The sequence below is a fragment of the Dasypus novemcinctus genome, chromosome 1 (assembly GCF_030445035.2).
Source record: "Dasypus novemcinctus isolate mDasNov1 chromosome 1, mDasNov1.1.hap2, whole genome shotgun sequence".
NCBI classification, from domain to species: Eukaryota; Metazoa; Chordata; class Mammalia; order Cingulata; family Dasypodidae; genus Dasypus; species Dasypus novemcinctus.
In genome coordinates, this window is record NC_080673.1 from 156,272,848 (window position 1) to 156,290,716 (window position 17,869).

Consider the following 17,869-nt stretch of genomic DNA (forward strand, 5'->3'; position numbering starts at 1 on the left):
ATTATGTTTTAAGGAGGCATAATTCATAAAATTCATCATGTTAAAGTGTACAATTCAGTGGTTTTTATATATTCAAAAAGTCATGCAACTATCACCACATGATAATTCCAGATTCTCCATCATCCAAAAAAGAAACTCCATATTCATTAGCACTTGCTCCTCATTTCTCTCTCCCTCCCCCAGCCCCTGGCAATCACTAATCTACTTTCTCTATGGATTTGCCTATTCTGAGCATTTCATATAAATGGAATCATATAATAGAAAGCCATTTTTTTTACATTTATTTATCTTTTTTAAAAGATACATAGATCACACAAAATGTTACATTAAAAAATATAAGAGCTTCCCATATACCCCCCTCCCCACACCCCACACTCCTCCCACATCAACTTCTTTCATTAGTGTGGTACATTCATTGCATTTGATGAGTACATTTTGGAGCACTGCTACACAGCATAGATTATAGTTTACATTGTAGTTTACACTCTCTCCTAGTCCATTCAGGGGGTTATGGCAGGATATATAATGTCCTGCATCTGTCCCTGCAACATCATTGAGGACAACTCCAAGTTTCAAAAATGCCCCAATATCACACCTCTTTTTCCCTCTCCCTGCTTTCAGCAACTGCCTTGGCCACTGCCCTCAAGTGCCCATCAACAGATGAATGGATAAACAAAATGTGGTATAACATACAATGGAATACTACTCCGTTGTAAGAAGGAATACAGTACTAACACATGGGATAATGTGGATAAATCTTGAAGACCTTATGTTGAGTGAAGCAAGCCAGGCACTGAAGGGCAAAATACTACATGACCTCTCTGATACGAATTAATAGAGAGCCTTTTGTGCCAGACTTCTTTCACTTAGCATAATATTTTCAGGGTTTATCCATGTTGTAGCATTTATCAGTACTCCATTCCTTTCTATGGTTGGTTAATAATATTCCCTGGATATACCACTTTTGCTGAGAGACATTTGGGTTGTTTCCACTTTGGGGCTACTATGAATGCTGTTATGAGCATGTACAAAGTTTTTCTGTCAGTAATGTTTTCAATTCTCTTGGGTTTATACTTAGGAGTGAGATTTCTAGGTCATATGGTGGCTCCATGTTTAATCTTTTTAGAAACTGCCAAAGTGTTTTCTAAAGTGGCTACACCATACTATGGTCTTGCTAGCAATGTATGAGGGTTCCAATTTCTCCACATCCTCTTCAAAGCTTGCTATAGTCTTAAAATAGTCATTCTGGTGTATCAAAATCTTTAAGGTTAAAAATAACTTAAATTGGGAAGCAAACACGGCTCAACTGATAAGAGCATCCACCTACCATACGGAGGGTCCAGGGTTCAATCCCCAGGGCCCGGGAAGCGGACTTGGCCCAGTGGTTAGGGCATCTGTCTACCACATGGGAGGCTCACAGTTCAAACCCCGGGCCTCCTTGACCCGTGTGGAGCTGGCCCACGCACAGTGCTGATGCACACAAGGAGTGCAGTGGCACGCAGGGGTGCCCCCCCGTGTAGGGGGGCCCCACGCGCAAGGAGTGCGCCCCGTAAGGAGAGCCGCCCGGCGAGAAAGAAGGTGCAGCCTGCCCAGGAATGGTGCCGCACACATGGAGAGTTGACGCAGCAAGATGGTGCAACGAAAAGAAACACAGATTCCCGTGTCGCTGACAACAATAGAAGTGGACAAAAAGAACAGTCAACTGGGGTGGCGGGGGGGGGGGGGGGGGGGGAGGAGGGGAGAGAAATAAAATAAATCTTAAAAAAAAAAAATCCCCAGGGCCTCCTGACCTGTGTAGTAAACTGGCCCACATGCAGTGCTGCTGCGTGCAAAGAGTGCTGTGCCACGCAGGGGCGTCCCTGCATAGGAGTGCCCCACGTGCAAGGAATGCACCCTGCCAGGAAAGTCACCTCACATGAAAAAAGTGCAGCCCGCCCACGAGTGGCGCCGCACACATGGAGAGCTTACGCAGCAAGATGATGCAACTAAAAAGAGACGCAGTTTCCCAGTTCCCCCGGATAATGCAAGCTGACACAGAAGAACACATAGCAAATGGACACAGAGAACAGACAACGGGGGGGGGGGGGGGGGAAGGGGAGGGGAGAGAAATAAATTAAAAAATATAAAAATTAAAAATAACCTAAATTGATAGGAGGTAGTAATTCACCTAAGCTATCTGAGGTGCCAGATGTGAGACAGCATGAAGTTCTCAGACCTTCTCTGTAGAAATGTAAGAATATCTTAAGGCTCTTTAAGACAAAACTGTAAAATATCCTTAAGAAGCATCTGAAGGGATTGTGTCAGCCTCTGTCTAGCATCAACAAAGCTCAATGGTTACAGGGAAGAGTATTTGGCAATTACTGGCCTCTTCACCTTAAACCCTCAGTCCTCTTTTCCACTTACTTCACTTTCCCAAACATAATTCTATTTTTGTTCAAGGTGACAGCTCCTCATGGAGAAAGGAGGTGAATGGTGAATCAAAGTCCCAATCAAATGCCATAAACACCCCAAACTTTTTTATATCACATCCCATACAGCCACCTGTGGCTGTTAGAGATTATCTTATGAATCTCAAAAACAGATTATGTTTGTAAATGAATCTATTTCTCTGGATGTGATACACTTTGATTGCACTGAATTCTGTTGAGATGCCGTTGATTAGATTATTAGATGAGATTGCTTTAGGGCTTTCGATTGGATTATGTCAGTGAGGCATGACTCAGGTTAAGTCTCTACTCCCTTGCTGGGTCTAATATAAATGGACACAGACAGACAGAGAGGGGAAAAAAGAAATTATCATATTTGATTCTGCAACGTGAGATAGAGGATTGCTTAAACACAAAGTCCCCAAGAGGCTGGGCCCACAGAGCAACTCAAGAGGAGACCAACCCTTCAAATGCCTGATAGCTTACAGCTGAACTTGGGAAAAGAGCAGAAGAGCCAACTGATACAGAAGGCCCATAATGAGACAAACCCTATGCCAGCTTGCAGCTGAAATGGGGAAGAAAGTGGAGCAGCTGAGCCTGAGAGAGGAAGACTGGAGGGGAAGGCAGAGACCTAGGCAGAGATTGCCCACCATCTTGCTTCAACACATGGCAGCTGACTTAGTGAGAAACATCTTTTGGTGCCTTGAGTTGGACTTTTCACAGCCTTGGAACTGTAAGCTTTTACCCCAGATAAATCCCCATTATAAAAGCCAACAGATTTCAGGTACTTTGCATTGGCAGCCCTTTGGCAAACTAAAGCCACCAGAAGTTGCTGGGCCAGAACTGGATGTGAATAATGAAAAGCTGACTCAGCAACTGCTCAGTCTGGCTCTGTAGGTAAGACCAGCACAGGCAGCACTGAGCAAAGGTGATGGAGCTTAGTCACTGGTATAATCATTTCCATAAAAGCCAATCATAGGGAAATTGATTTGGCCCAATGGATAGGGCATCTGTCTACCGCATGGGAGGTCCAAGGTTCAAACCCAGGGCCTCCTGACCCATGTGATGAGCTGGCCCATGCGCAGTGCTGATGCGTGCAAGGAGTACCGCGCCATGCAGGGGTGTCTCCTGCATAGGGGAGCCCCACACACAAGGAGTGCACCCGTTAGGAGAGCCGCCCCATGCGAAAAAAGTGCAACCTGCTCAGGAATGGTGCAGTGCACACACAGAGAGCTGATGCAGCAAGATGACGCAATAAAGAGACAGAGATTCCAAGACAAGAATACAAGCGGGCATAGAAGAACACACAGCGAATGGACACAGAGAGCAGACAACTGGGGGGGGGGGGGGAGAGCAGGGAAGGGGAGAGAAATAAATAAAAAATAAATCTTTAAAAAAAAAAAAAAGCTAATCAGGGGAGCAGGTGTAGCTTAGTGGCTGAGCACCTGCTTCCCATGTACAAGGTCCTGGGTTCATCCCCAGTACCTCCTATTAAAAAAAAAGAGAGAGAAAATGAAACCTGCAACACTCAGGGCACAATAACTTTCATAATGACTCTGTAAGCCAATGGGAATTGAACTCAGTTACTATAAACTCAGTTCAGGGTAGAATGCTTCATTTCTAATATTTCTGGAGGTAAAAATTTCATGATCATTTGGCATGTCTTTTGATTCTTATGGACACCAGCTTAGTAAAGGGGGTACTTTTCAGTGATCTTCTCTGAGTCCAGACTTTCAAAAACAAGAGATCTACACTATTGTGGGTAACCACAGAAATCACTGCGTATACCCTATTCTGCCTATGTTGAGAACTGGCTCACAGAAAAGCCGAAGGCAATCTCATAGTGATACCTGTCACCATATCTGAAAAAAAGTAAAAAAAAAAAAAATTGTTTCCAGACAAAGGAAATATATGTCATGGTTCAAAAACAAAGACCATATGGAAAACATCTCAGAGAAGAAGTCACAGCAGAAGGGCAAAAAGTCCAGTTTTCAGCCACAGGTTCAAAAAGATTGGATTCTGGTGGTTTTGTTTGTTAAACCTTTTCTCTATGACCTTTACCTTCTTACTTTTTTACTACCAATTTTTCTCCCAAATATTTATTAATATTTTTTAAAATTCAATTCTTTCTGATAATAAGTGTACATTTTAAAATATTTTATTTTCATTTTGGCAATGTAATATATTGAAATATTCAAAAATGAACAAAAAAGGTATACAATGCAAAGTCCCCCTTCTATACCTGTCTCTATTTTCTCCACCCTGAAAGTATCTAATGCCATCAGTTTTTTAAAATCCTTTGAGAGATATTTAACGCACGTTCAAATATTAAATATATTTTCATCCAACCTTTTTTACACAAATGTTAGTATTCTATACACACTGTTTAGTACTTCCTTGGTTCACTTAATGTATTTTGAAGAACATTTCATTTCATTACATAAATAATGTTTTATTCTTTTCTATAGCTACACAGTATTCTTTAGTATTAAAGGGGTGCTGAGGCAAAGCACCAGAACTCAGTAGGAAATTTATTTGAGGTAAAAGTTTACAGTTACAAGGCCCTAAAAAGTCCAGCTCAAGGTACCATAGGTGGTACTTCTGCACCCAAAGTCTGTAGACACATGTTGAAGCAAGATAGCAGGTGATGTTTGCAAGGATTCAGCCTTCCTCTCTCATAAGGTTCCATGGTCCCAGCTCTTTCCAATCTCAGCTGTAAGCTGGAGGGCTGGCTTCTTTCCAAGTTCAACTGCTCAGGGTTCTTCATAATGTCAGCTATAAACTATCAGGCAAATGGTTCACCTCTCTACCCAGGGCCACAGGATCCTCTTCAATGTCTATGGAGCTCTCTTCCTCTTTTCCCATGTATCTGCTTCTCTGTATATTTACTTCCGTGTTCTTGATTGAGCATCCATTTATATAGTCCACCAAGAGGGTGGGGAGTCAACTTTGCACAACCTAATGACGTGGTCAAATCAAAGTCCTAACCTTGATATAATCAAGTAAATGTAAAGCATTTGAATTTAAATCAATCAAAGGTTATCATGCCCAGAGGAACAGACCAGTTTACAAACATAATCAAATATCCTTTTTTTAAAATTCATAAACAATATCAAACTGCTACACCAAATTTCATAATCATAATTTACTTAACCCATCTCTTATTGTTGACATTTTGGTTATTTCCAATCTTGTTACTAAGATAGATAGATAGATAGATAGATAGATAGATAGATAGATAGATAGATAGATAGATAGATAGATAGAGATATTACTGCAATAGTTAAATAATCTTGTATTTTTATCACTTCACACATATGTGAGTCATCTGTAATATGTATTCCTAGAAGTGGAATTGCTGGGTTAAAGGAGATGTATATTTGTAATTTTGGCAAATACTTCTAAATTACCCTCCATAGAAGTTTGCCAATTTACATTTCCATCAACAGTGCAAGAGTACTTGTTTCCCACTTCCACAACAAAGAGTTTTAGTTTGCTAAAAGCTGACAAAAGCAATATACCAGAAAAGGATTGGCTTTTACAATGGGGATTTATTAACTTATAAGCTCAGTTCTGAAGCTGAGAAAAGTGTCCAAATCAAGACATCATCAGGTGATGCATGCTCCCCAAAGACCAGCCACCAATAAGAGGGCACATGGTGGCATCTGCCAGTCTCTGCCTTGTCTTCCAGTTCCATTGCTTTCAGCTTCGGGCTGCTCCATCTGTGGCTTTCTCTCTCAGCTTCTGTGGTTCCTCTCCAAGCTCCTGTATCTCTTCTCTGTCTTTCTCTCCATCCTGTTTATAAAGGACTCTGGTAAGAGGATTAAGACCCAAACTACGTCCTGCTTTACTGAAGTAGTCTCATCAAAGACCCTTAACTGGACTAATCTAATCAAAAGGTCCTACCTAGAATAGGTTCACACCCACAGAAATGGATTAGCTCTAAGGAAATGGTCTTTTCTGGGGTCCATAAAAGTCTCAAACTACCACACAGTATTATCAGATGTTTTTTTGCAAATCTTATATTAAAAATTCTATATATGTATGTATGTGTATGTAATTTGTATTGTTATACATCTTCTTATATTTTTAAGAACAAGTTGGATTTCCTTTTCAGTGAACTATTTCCTTTACCTTCTTTTCTAATTAGGTTGTTGGTCTTTTTAAATAATGATTTGTAGAAACTCTATACATATTAGAAAATTAGCCTTTGGAATAAGAGTTGAAAGTATTTTTCCTAGTTCATTGTTTCATCTAGTTTGTTAACACTTTGTGGTATTTGTATTGCAGAATTTTTGTCTATTTTGTGCAGTATTAGCTAACAATTTTTAATAGATTTTGAGTTTTCTGTCATAGTTAAAAAGAAGAATGCACTGGCATAACGTTCTACATACAGATCAATGGAATAGAATTGAAAGTTCAGAAATAAACCCAAGGGAGCAGATGAGGCTCAAGCAGTTGAGCACCTGCTTCCCACATGGGAGGTCCCCGGTTCAGTCCCTGGTGCCTCCTAAAAACAAACAAACAAAACAAACAAACAAGCTTAGAGGAGCCAATGTGACTCAGTGATTGAGTGCCAGCCTTCCACATGCAAGGTCCTGGGTTCAATCCCAGGCCCTGATACCTAAAAAAAGGAATAAACTCAAATATCAATGGCCAATTGGTTTTTTTTTCTTTAAAAAATGTATTTAAGTATATCACTCATTCATAAACATACATAAACAATAAGTGTATAGCAAAAGTTGTGAACTTACAAAACAAACATACATATCATCATACAGGGCTCTCATACCACATCCCACCATCAATACCTTGCATTATTGTGAAACATTGTTAACAAATGATGAAAAGGCATCCTCAAAATATTACTACCAACCAAAGTATCTTACATTTGTTGCTTTTTTCGCCCAACCCACCTGTATTAGTCAACCAAAGGGATGCTGATGCAAAGTACCAGAAATCCGTTGGCTTTTAAAAGGCTATTTATTTCGGCAGAAGCTTAGAGTCACAAGGCCCTAAAGATTCCAACTCAAGGTACCATAAGAGGTACTTTCTCACCCACAGTCATTGGCCATGTGTTGAAGCAAGATGGAGGGTGATGACTACCAGGGTTCAGCCTTCCTCCTTCGTCTTAAGGAAGGAAGGACCAGCTTCTTCTGATCTCAGTTATAGACTGGCATAAGGCTTGTCTCTCTCCCTGGGGCTCATCTCTTTCTGGGCTCAGCTGCTCTGTTCTCTTCATAAGGTCAGCTGTAGACTATCAGCTCATCTCTCTTCTTCTGGGGCCTTTGCCATGTCTAATGAGCTATCTTTATTCCTCTATGTTCTTCTCTGTGTCTCTATTTCTGTGTGAGAGTCTGTTTTATCAGCCCACCAAAGGGGCTGGGACTCCTCGCTAAATTGCACTCTAATGACATGGTTGAATCTAAGTCCTAATCTTAACATAATTTAATCAAATGTCTCAGCTGAATCTATGAGTTATCACTCCCAGAGGAACATGCAAGTTTACGAACATCATCTCTCTCTTCGGAATTCATAAATAATCTCAAACTGCCACATTACCCTATTATTTTTTACATCATTCATACATGAACATACATAAACAATAAGTGTGCAGTAAAAGTTGTGAACTTACAAAACAAACATGCATGATATCATACAAGCATCCCATTCATCAATCCACCAACCAACATCATGCATTGTTGTGAGACATTTGTTACAAATTATAGAAGAATATCATCAAAATCTTATTACTAACTATAATCCAAATCTTACATTTTGCATATTTTTCCTCCAACCCACCCTATTTTTTTTACTTTATTGAAGTATATCACTCACATATAAACATATATAAACAATATGTGTATAGTAATAGTTGTGAACTTACAAAACATACATAGCATCATACAGGACTCTCATAACTCACCCTACCACCAATACCTTGCATTGTTGCTATACATTTTTAACTAATGATTAAAGAGCATTGTCAAACTATTATTACTAACCAAAGTATTTTCCCCCAACCCACCCTATTATTATATCATTTATATATGAACATACATAAACAATAAGTGTATAGTAAAAGTTGTGGACTTACAAAGCAAGCATGCATAATATATACAGGAGAACTGAGATGAACTACTGATGTTTAATGTATGTAGAAGTTTTAATTAGCTTTAATGTAAAAGCATGGAAATGTGTAGAGTGGATGGTAACAAATAGTATCAGCTAGTTTGTAAATGGGGATGTGGCTGGAAATGGTAGTCTAGGGATGGAAATGCCAATGACAGAATGCTAGAGAATAATCTAGGAACTGAACAGCACAGTAAAGCAAAAGGTGGATGAGAATTGTCATTAAATATATTTTTATTACAAAAGTTTTGAACTTATAAAACAATCATTCACATGTGTAGAATTCCCATACAACACTCCATCAACACACCATACCATGGTGGAACATTTGTTACAGATTATGAGATAATATCATCAGACAATTACCACCAACCATGGTCCATAGTGCACATTTGGCACATTTTTTTAATACTACTCCATTATCAACACAGTACATCTTTGGCATAGATGCATGAATATTACAGAATTGCTGTTAACCACAGTCCACAGGTCATTCCAGTTGTGTTTTTCCTCATGCATCTCCACATTCCAACTACCCTGCAATAGTGACTTATATCTGCTCGAGATCACAGAAAGACATTCTTGCATCTGTACCATCAATCACAATTCTTATCCACCTCTGGATTCACTATGTATTTCAGTCCCTAGATTATTCTTTAGTTTTCTTTCAATTGATATTTACATCCCTAGACTACCCTTTCAAGCCACATTCCCATTTAAGAACGAGCTGTTACTCACTATAATGTGTTACTATCAACTCTATACATATCCACACTTTAAAGTTAATTAAAACTATGTAATTAAGCATCAGTAGTCCTTCTCAGCCGTCTTCTTATCACCTTTAAAAATCTACTATCTAGCACCAGATCTTGAAGATATTTTCCTACATTTTCTTCTAGAACCTTTACTGTTCTTGCTTCTATATTTAGGTCTTTGATCCATTTTGAGTTAATTTTTTTTATAAGGAGAGATAGAGATCCTCCTTCTTTCTTTTGGCTATGAATATCCAGTTCTCTCAGCACCATTTGTCGAATGGACTGTTCTACCTGAGCTGGGTGGGTTTGACAGGATTGTCAAAAATCACATGACCAGAAATGGGAGGGTCTGTTTCTGAAACATCAGTTTGGTTCCACTGGTATATGTGTCTGTCTTCATGCCAGTACCATGCTGTTTTTACCACTGCAGCTAGGTAATATGATTTAAAGTCTGGAAGTGAGAGGCTTCCAACTTTGCTTTTCCTTTTTACAATGTTTCTGGCTATTCAGGACCCCTTACCCTTCCAAATAAATTTGATAATCATGCTTTCCATTTATTTTTTAAATGCTGGTGGAATTTTTATCAGGATTGTACTGAGTCTGTATATCAATTTGAGTAGAACTGACATCTTAATGATATTTAGTCTTCCGATCAGTGAGCATGGAATGTTCTTCCAATTATTTACATCTTAATTTCTTTTAATAATGAGTTGTAGTTTACTGAAGACAAGTGCTTTACATTGTTGATTAAGTTTATTCCTAAATATTTTGTTTTTATCTGTCCTATTTTACTTTCACCACTCTCTTGACACTTTTAGTTACTTTTACTGATAGAATCTTCATTTCTAAACTCTCTTTCAAGCCTCTCTCCTCTGTCTTTTCTTTTCAGGCTGTAGCACACCCTTTAGTATTTTCTGCAAAGCCAGTCTTTTGGTTACAAATTCTCTCATTTTCTGTTTATCTGTGAATATTCTAAATTCTCCCTCTTTTTTGAAAGACAGTCTTGCCAGATGTAAGATTCTTGGCTGGAAGATTTCTCTTGCAGTATCTTAAATATATCATACCTGTGTCTTCTTGCCTCCATAGTTTCTGATGAGAAATCAGCACTTAATCTTACTGGGTATCCCTTGTATGTTATGCATTGCTTTTCTCTTGCTGCTCTTAGAATTATCTCTTTGTCTTTGGTATTTGACATTCTGATTAGTATGTGTCTGAGAACTGGTTTATTTGGATTTATTCAGATGGGAGTATGTTGTGCTTCTCGGACATAAATATCCATGTCCTTCAATAGGGTTGGGAAATTTTCTACCATTATTTCTTCAAATATTCCTTCTGCCCCTTTTCCCTTCTCTTCTCCTTCTGGGACACCCATGACATATATGATTACAGTTCTCTTGCTGTTGTTTAGTTCCCTGAGACCTTATTCAATTTTTTCCATTCTTTTCTCCATCTGTTCTTCTGTATGTTCACTTTCTGAGGCCATTTTTTCAAGTTCACCAATTCTTTCTTCTGCCTCCTCAAATCTGCTGTTATGTGACTCTAATGTATTTTTAATTTCATTTATTGCACCTTTCAGTTCCATAAAATCTGCTATTTTCTATGTATGCTTTCGAATTCTTCTTTGTGCTTCTCCAATACCTTCTTAATATCTTTAATCTCTTTAGCCATCTCAGTTGAATTTATTAAGGAGATTTGTTTGAACATCTATGATTGTGTCAACTCCTTTATGTCATCTGGAGGCTTAGCCTGTTCCTTTAACTGGGCCATATCTTCCTCTTTCTTGATGCAGATTGTAACTTTTTGTTGGTATCTTGGCATCTGGCTTACTAGATGCATTTACTCTGAGTGCAGTTTTTCTCTTTAGTATGGGACGTTTTTGCCCTTTCTCCCTTGCTGTTTCTGAAGTAGGAGCCAAGGATGTAGTTGGTTTATGTAAGCTGTGAAGGTTCAAGCTGCCCTCGTTGCCCCAGGGACCCATGAAGCTTCTTCTATACTTTCTCATTTGCCAGGGGTAGGGACAGAGCCACAGGTGTGTGTAACAATGCAAGTCATGCAGGCCTAGACTATAGTTTCCCGGAGAGACTGATGTAGCTTCAAGCCCCTTTCTCCTGTGCCTAGGACAGGGAAGGATTTGCAGGTATGGGCAGTAATCTATGCCTTGCAGGTCCAAAATGACTGCAGTAGACTCCCAACTCTTCAATCTGTGCCAACTGAAAGTACCTGCAGTTATCTGGAGAGGTTGGTGCAGGGCCTGCCAGCATTCTCCCTGCCTGAGGTGAGGCTGAACCCTAGGCTAGGGCTGCAGGCCGATCTGGGTGAAAGAAGCCAGTCCCTACCATTACTGTGATTTTCAGTCAATCCAGCTTCCCCTCATGTTGGGGGTACAGTCAAAATGGCAGCTACTGGCCTCTTTCTGTCTTGAACAGGTTCAACCTTTAGCTATTCTTAGGGTTACAATTTAGCCAGCCAAATATACTAATCGGCTGAAATTGGTGGCCCACTGTCTCCTCCACCCGATTTTGGGAAATGGAGATTCCAATTCCAGTCACAGAATAGCTCCTGAGGCAGCTCTGCCAGAACAGGATGATCACCAGCCTCCACAGCATGGCCTGTATTTTCCCAAAGGGGCTGACGCAGGTCCCCCCAGCTTCCTTCCTGTTGGGGGTGGGGCTGGGGTTTATGCTGGAGCTGCAATCTGACCTGGATGGAAAGAAGCCAGTCTCTACCATCACTGTGATTTTCTGTCCATCCTGCTTTCCCTCATGCCAGGAGTGGAGTTAAAATGGCAGCTACTGGCCCCTTTCTGACTTGGACAGGTTCAAACTAGAGCAGTTCCTAGGATTATACTTTAGCCTGCCTAATTTACTAATCAGTAGCTGAAGTTGGTGCCCAATCATCTCTTCCTCCCCCATTTTTGGGAAGTGGAGCTTCCAATTCGAGTGAGGAATAGCTCCCGCGGCAGTCTGTGCTGCCAGGGAAGGATGGGCACCAACCTCCAGGAAATGGAATGCTCTATTTAAGAATCTTCTCTGCAGATGGGCAGTCTCCTCCTCCATTCTTTCAAGGATGCCACAGGATGCTCTTCTGGTCTCCTGGATACCCCAAACAGGTGCTTTAGATAGCTCTGGGTGTTTACTAACTGCCCTGTAGTGCAAGCTGACTATTGCAGCTCCTTACTCTGCCACCATCTTGCTGGTTGTCCTATGGCCACTGATTTTTGACAGAGTGACAAGTCCATTCAATGGGGAAAGAAAAGTCTCTTTAACAAATGGTGCTGGGAGAACTGGATTTCCACATGCAAAAGAATGAAGTTGGCCCCTAACTCACACCATATACAAAATTTAACTCAAAATAGATCAAGGACTCAATATAAGAGCAAAAATCACAAAACTCTTAGACGAAAACATAGGGGAAATCTTTATAATCTTGGATTTGGCAATGAATTTTCAGATATGACACCAAAAACATGAGCAACAAAAGAAAAAATAACAGATAAATTAGACTTCATCAAAATTTAAACTTTTGTGCATCAAAGGACATTATCAAGAAACTGAAAAGATCATTTACAGAATGGGAGAAAATAGTTCCCAAGAATATATCTGAGGGAAGTGGACATGGCTCAAGAGATAGAGCATTCATCTACCATATAGGAGGCCCAAGGGTTCAATACCCAGGGCTTCCTGGTTGGTGACCTGGACCACACGCAGTGCTGCTGCACACAAGGAATGCCAGCCCACACAGGGATGCCCCCATGTAAGGGTGCTCCCCATGCAAGGAGTGGCCCCTGCACAAGAAGAGCCACCCCATGCAAAACCACAGCCTGCCCAGGAGCAGTGCCACACACACAGAGAGCTGATGCAGCAATATGATGCAACAAAAAGAGACACAGATCAGCAGTGCCGTCTGATGAGAATACAAGCGGACACGGAAGAACACACAGTGAATGGACACAGAGAACAGAAAATGGGGGGGAGGGGGAATAAATCAATAAATCTTCAAAAAAAAAAAGAATATATCTGAGATAGATTTAATTAAAAATATATTAAAAACTCAACTCACAACAAAAATATACACAACCCAATTAATAAATGGACAAGGAACTTTAATAGACATTTCCCCAGAAAAGATATACAGGCTGTGGCTCAATCAGCTGGGCTCCCGTCTACCATATGGGAGGCCTGGGTTCATGTCCCGGGGCCTCCTTGTGAAGGCAGGCTCGCCTGCATGCTGTGGAGAGTTGCCTGGCCTGCAAGCACTATGAAGAGTCAACTCAGCAAGGTGACGCAACCAAAAAAAGAAAAAAAGGGAGATAAGCAAAAAAGGAGAAGAGCATACAGTGAACAGACACAGAGAACAGATAGCAAACAAGCCGCAAGGGGCATGGGAAATAAATAAAAATACAGACACAGAAGAACGCACAGCAAATGGACACAGAGAGCAGACAGCATGCAAAAAGCCACAAGGAAGGGGGGATTAAAAAAAAAGATATACAAATTCCAGTAACCTCATGAAAAGTTGCTCAATATCATTACCATTAGGGAGATGAAAATCAAAACCACAATGAGATACCATTTCATACCCATTAGTTTGACTATTGTTTAAACAAGAAAATAAAAACAGAAAATAAGAAGCATTGGCAAGGATGTGGAGAAACTGGAATCCTTTTACATTGCTGGTGGGAATTTGAAAGGGTAGAACTGCTATAAATGGTTTGGAAGTCTCTTCAAAAGTTAAACGTAGAAATACTATATGACCAGCAATTCCACTCCTAGGTGTATATCCCAAAAAAAAACTGAGAACAAGGACTCAAAGAAGTAATTGTGCACCAAGATTCATAGTATCATTCTTTACAATAGCCAAAAAGAAGAAACAACCCAAATGCCCATCAACAGATAAATGTATAAGCAAAATGTGGTATATACATGCAATGAAATTTTATTCAGCCATAAAAAGAATGTAGTGGGGGAGTAGATGTGACTCAGGCAACTGGGCATCCACCTCCCATGTGAGAAGTCCTGGGTTCAGATCCCAGTGTTTCCTAAAGAAGACAGGCAAACAATGAGCAGACAACGAGCAGATACCAAGCAAAAAAACAGTGAGCAAGATAGCAAGGAAACAATGAACAGACAGCGAGCACAAACAAAACAAGCAGGGAGCAGATGTACCTCAAGCAGTTGGGCACCCGCCTCCCACAAGAGAGGTCCTGGTTCAGTTCCTAGTGTTTCCTAAGAAGAAACAAAAAGATGCACAGTGAGCAACAACAACAACCAAAAAAAAACAAGCAAGAACAATGAGCAGACAATGAGCAAAAACAGCAAATAGACAGATGAGGAAATAAATAAATAAAAATTCTTTTAAAAAAAGGAATATAGTTCTAATACATGCTACAATATGGATGAACCTTAGAAACACTATGCTAAGGGAAAGAAGCCAGATACAAAAGGACAAATATTATATGATTCCACTTATATGAAATATCTAGGATAAGCAAATTCATAGACAGAAAGTAGATTAGAGTTACTTGGTACAGAGGAAGGGGGGATGAGGAGTTACTGCTTAATGGACAAAGAGAATCTGTTTGGAGAATGAAAAAGGCTTAGTAATAGATGGTAGTGGTGGTAGCACAATATTGTGAACATAATGTATACCACTGAGTTTTTATACACTTAAAAATGGGTAAAAGGGCAAATTTAAGGTAACATATTTTTATATGTTCCCATGATAAAATTTTAATAAAGAAACACAATATGTTCAAGAGTTGACCAATTCTCCAAGGTATCTTCCCTCTCCTCATTTCAGTGATTTTTAGGCTTTTCCAATCTGGCAGAAGAGTCAGAAACTTAAAAACGGTTGACTCTTGATCTCATCTTCCAGAAGATAAACCTTTGACTTCTATTCAAGCATTTAACTTTCAAAGGACAGTTTACATAATTTCACTTGGTTTTTAACAGAAAAAAATATCTTAAAGAAACACTTCAAAATCTTACCAACAGTAATTATCCGCAGCAGAGTTAGCATCCACTTCTTGTTGGCCAGTCTCCAGACAGGAGCAATTGTTAGGAATGCTGGAGAAAGAAAGGCTATACCAAAACCTTCAAGCCCAGTGAGTTCTAGCGTTTGCAGAGGAAAATAATAGATCATAGGTCCCAGGCCATGGTAGAGAGACCAAGAGACATACCCTAAAAAAATTTTTTTAAAGAGAGAGAATGTCATTTTGGCTTTATTTCACACAGTAGCCGTGAGCCTCCACTATGACTGCTTGTGCTGGCTGCTCTCCTTCCAACTCCTGCCTTAACTGGGTTCCGGTAACCTAATCCTCCCCGTTGCTTGTCGGGCCCAGATTGAGAATGGCTTCCTGCTGCTGTTTGTTCTTTTAACCTTATCCATAACCCTGTAGATAGTCCCTTTATTAAAGCCTCTTCATTTGGACCATGGGAGAATGTCACCCAGGACTAATAAGTACCTACCTGCCTCAAAGGGTAATTGTTAGTATTCAACAAGACACAACGTGTGTAAAAAGAGCTCTGTCAACTACAGAGTGACTAAGTTACTGAATAAATTAAATGAAAATATTTTCATTAATTTTTTCTTTATATAAATTGAGCCCTATCTAACGAGATAAACCATGAAAATCAAAAAGAGCAACAGACAGCAGGACTCTGTCCTCCTACCCCAGACTACATCCAAAGCCACTTTGTTTCGGCAGCAATCTTTTTCTTGAGAATAGGCTGTTAAACCCAACCCCCAGGAGGCAGTGCATCTACTGGAACATCCAGATTTGAAGTCAGTTTCACCTCTGCTAATTACTGACCGTGTAACCTTGTGCAATAATGATAATTAATATGAATGGGCACTTACCATGTGCCAGGCTCTGCATTACGTGTTTCTCAGGGGCTCTCTCTCTCAGCCCTCACATCCCCAGAAGGCTGATACTACTTTACTCCCCTCTGACAAATGCAAATAACAAAACAAAACAAAAACCCTGAGACTCAGAATGGTCCGTAATTGTCTAAGGTCACGCACGTGCCAAATGGCAGAAGGGACTTAGACCCGGGCAGCCTGGTTCCAAGCGCAGCACCCACTGCGTTTGGTAAACTTTCTCTCAAGTGACTTCTCAGCAAAAATGGGACTTTTAACCACCTCCCAAAGTGGTTAAGCGGATTAAAGGAGATCAAAAACATGACGTGCCTAACACCCTAGGTACTCATTAAGCTTAATCGCTTTTCACAGCCCTACTTATGTATGATACACCGACTGAGTCGGAAAAAAGAGAAGGAGCCCAGGGCCCCGCTGAGCATCACGCGTTCCAAGAGAAGCGGCTCTACCGGCCAGACAGACGCCTGTTTCACAGTGAACCGTGGGGCTCTCGCAACCTCTCAAGCGTTCGTCTGGAACTATAGTTTTCATCTTAACACTTCGACAGGATTACAATTAATAACTGTCCTTGGAACTTTTTGCAAAGCTGCTAAATAGGCAAATGATGCTTCTCGACTCCGATGCTTGCCGCCTAGTGCCTCTGCGTACCACAGCCGCCCCCTGTCCCGGCTACCGCCCGTGCTCCCCTACCGTCCCCGGGGGAAACAGGTGCCCTTTTCCTTGAAAAAGTTAAAGTTCACGACTGAATTTTATTAAGTTTAACTTAAAGGTCGCGGGTGTGGGGATTCAGGGGCGATACGGGCCGAGTCGGTTCAAGGCGGACAAGAGAGAGTTCGCGCCCCTTGGGGGCAGCCCCTGAGCGGCGCGCGAGCTCGGGAGGCCTCGACTCCCGCGGGCGCCTCGCCGAATCCTCCGCTTCGGGACTTAAATCTAGGTCTTCTCTCTTTTTCACTCCCTTCGATTCCCAGGGGACGATAAGCATCTGCCTTCTGGGCACAGAGCGCGCTTTACCAACGCTCAGCAAAACCCGCCAGGAGCCAAGGCGCGCGGCCGGGCGAGAGCACCACCGAACCCGCGACCTCGGCGCGGGCGGCCTCAACTTACCCAGGAGGGTCTCCAGGACGACTTCTCTCCACAGGGAGAGCATGGCCGCGGCGTGGAGGGGCGCCCTCCAGGAAAACAGCGCGGGCCAACTCCGCCGCGCCGGCCGCGCGCCCCTGCCTTGGAGCCTGTCCCGCCGCCCGCAGCCTCGTCCTCCCCGGCAGCCGCGGGATCTCTGCGCAGCGGTACGTGCAGTCCGCCGCCTGCCGGCTCGTGTGCGGAGCAGAGGCGCGGCTGCAGTCCGTGGCCACCCGCCCCCTTCCCAGCACACCCCCTTCCCAGCACACCCACTTCAGGCTTGGCCGCCTGGGCGCCGCCCTGGGCGCCTCCCTCCGCCTCCAGCGTCGCGGGCCCCGCGCGCCTTCGCAGCGCTGCTTCTGCCCGAGCCCAACCGCATCCCGGCGCCTGCTTCTTCCCCGGCGCGACCGGAGGCTGCAGGGACAGGCGTCCCGGCCTGAGGACTTAGGGACCTCGGTCTTCATCGTCGAGCAAGAACGTGGCCCGGGCGGCTCCCTGAGCATCCTCGGTGACGGAACGTTACTACTGCCAGAAGGGTGGAAACAATTACAACTCTGGACA

The 17,869-nt window shown here is 41.9% G+C and overlaps 1 protein-coding gene across 2 annotated transcripts in view; it reads right to left on the reverse strand.

Annotated features, from left to right (window-relative positions):
* CWH43 (cell wall biogenesis 43 C-terminal homolog) overlaps window positions 1-17,519 on the reverse strand; it is a 90,863-nt gene extending 73,344 nt beyond the window's left edge. The window contains exons 1-2 of one of the 2 annotated variants that reach the window (XM_004469778.4): window positions 17,294-17,519; window positions 15,301-15,492 (exon numbers count right to left, since the gene is read on the reverse strand). In XM_004469778.4, coding sequence (XP_004469835.1) covers window positions 15,301-15,492; window positions 17,294-17,336 — 235 coding nt within the window. In that variant the 5' untranslated portion in view covers window positions 17,337-17,519. Of the gene's footprint in view, window positions 1-14,478; window positions 14,539-15,300; window positions 15,493-17,293 lie in introns of those variants that run through there. The other variant, XM_023592078.2, reaches the window with a different exon arrangement.
* Window positions 17,520-17,869: the final 350 nt, after the last annotated feature.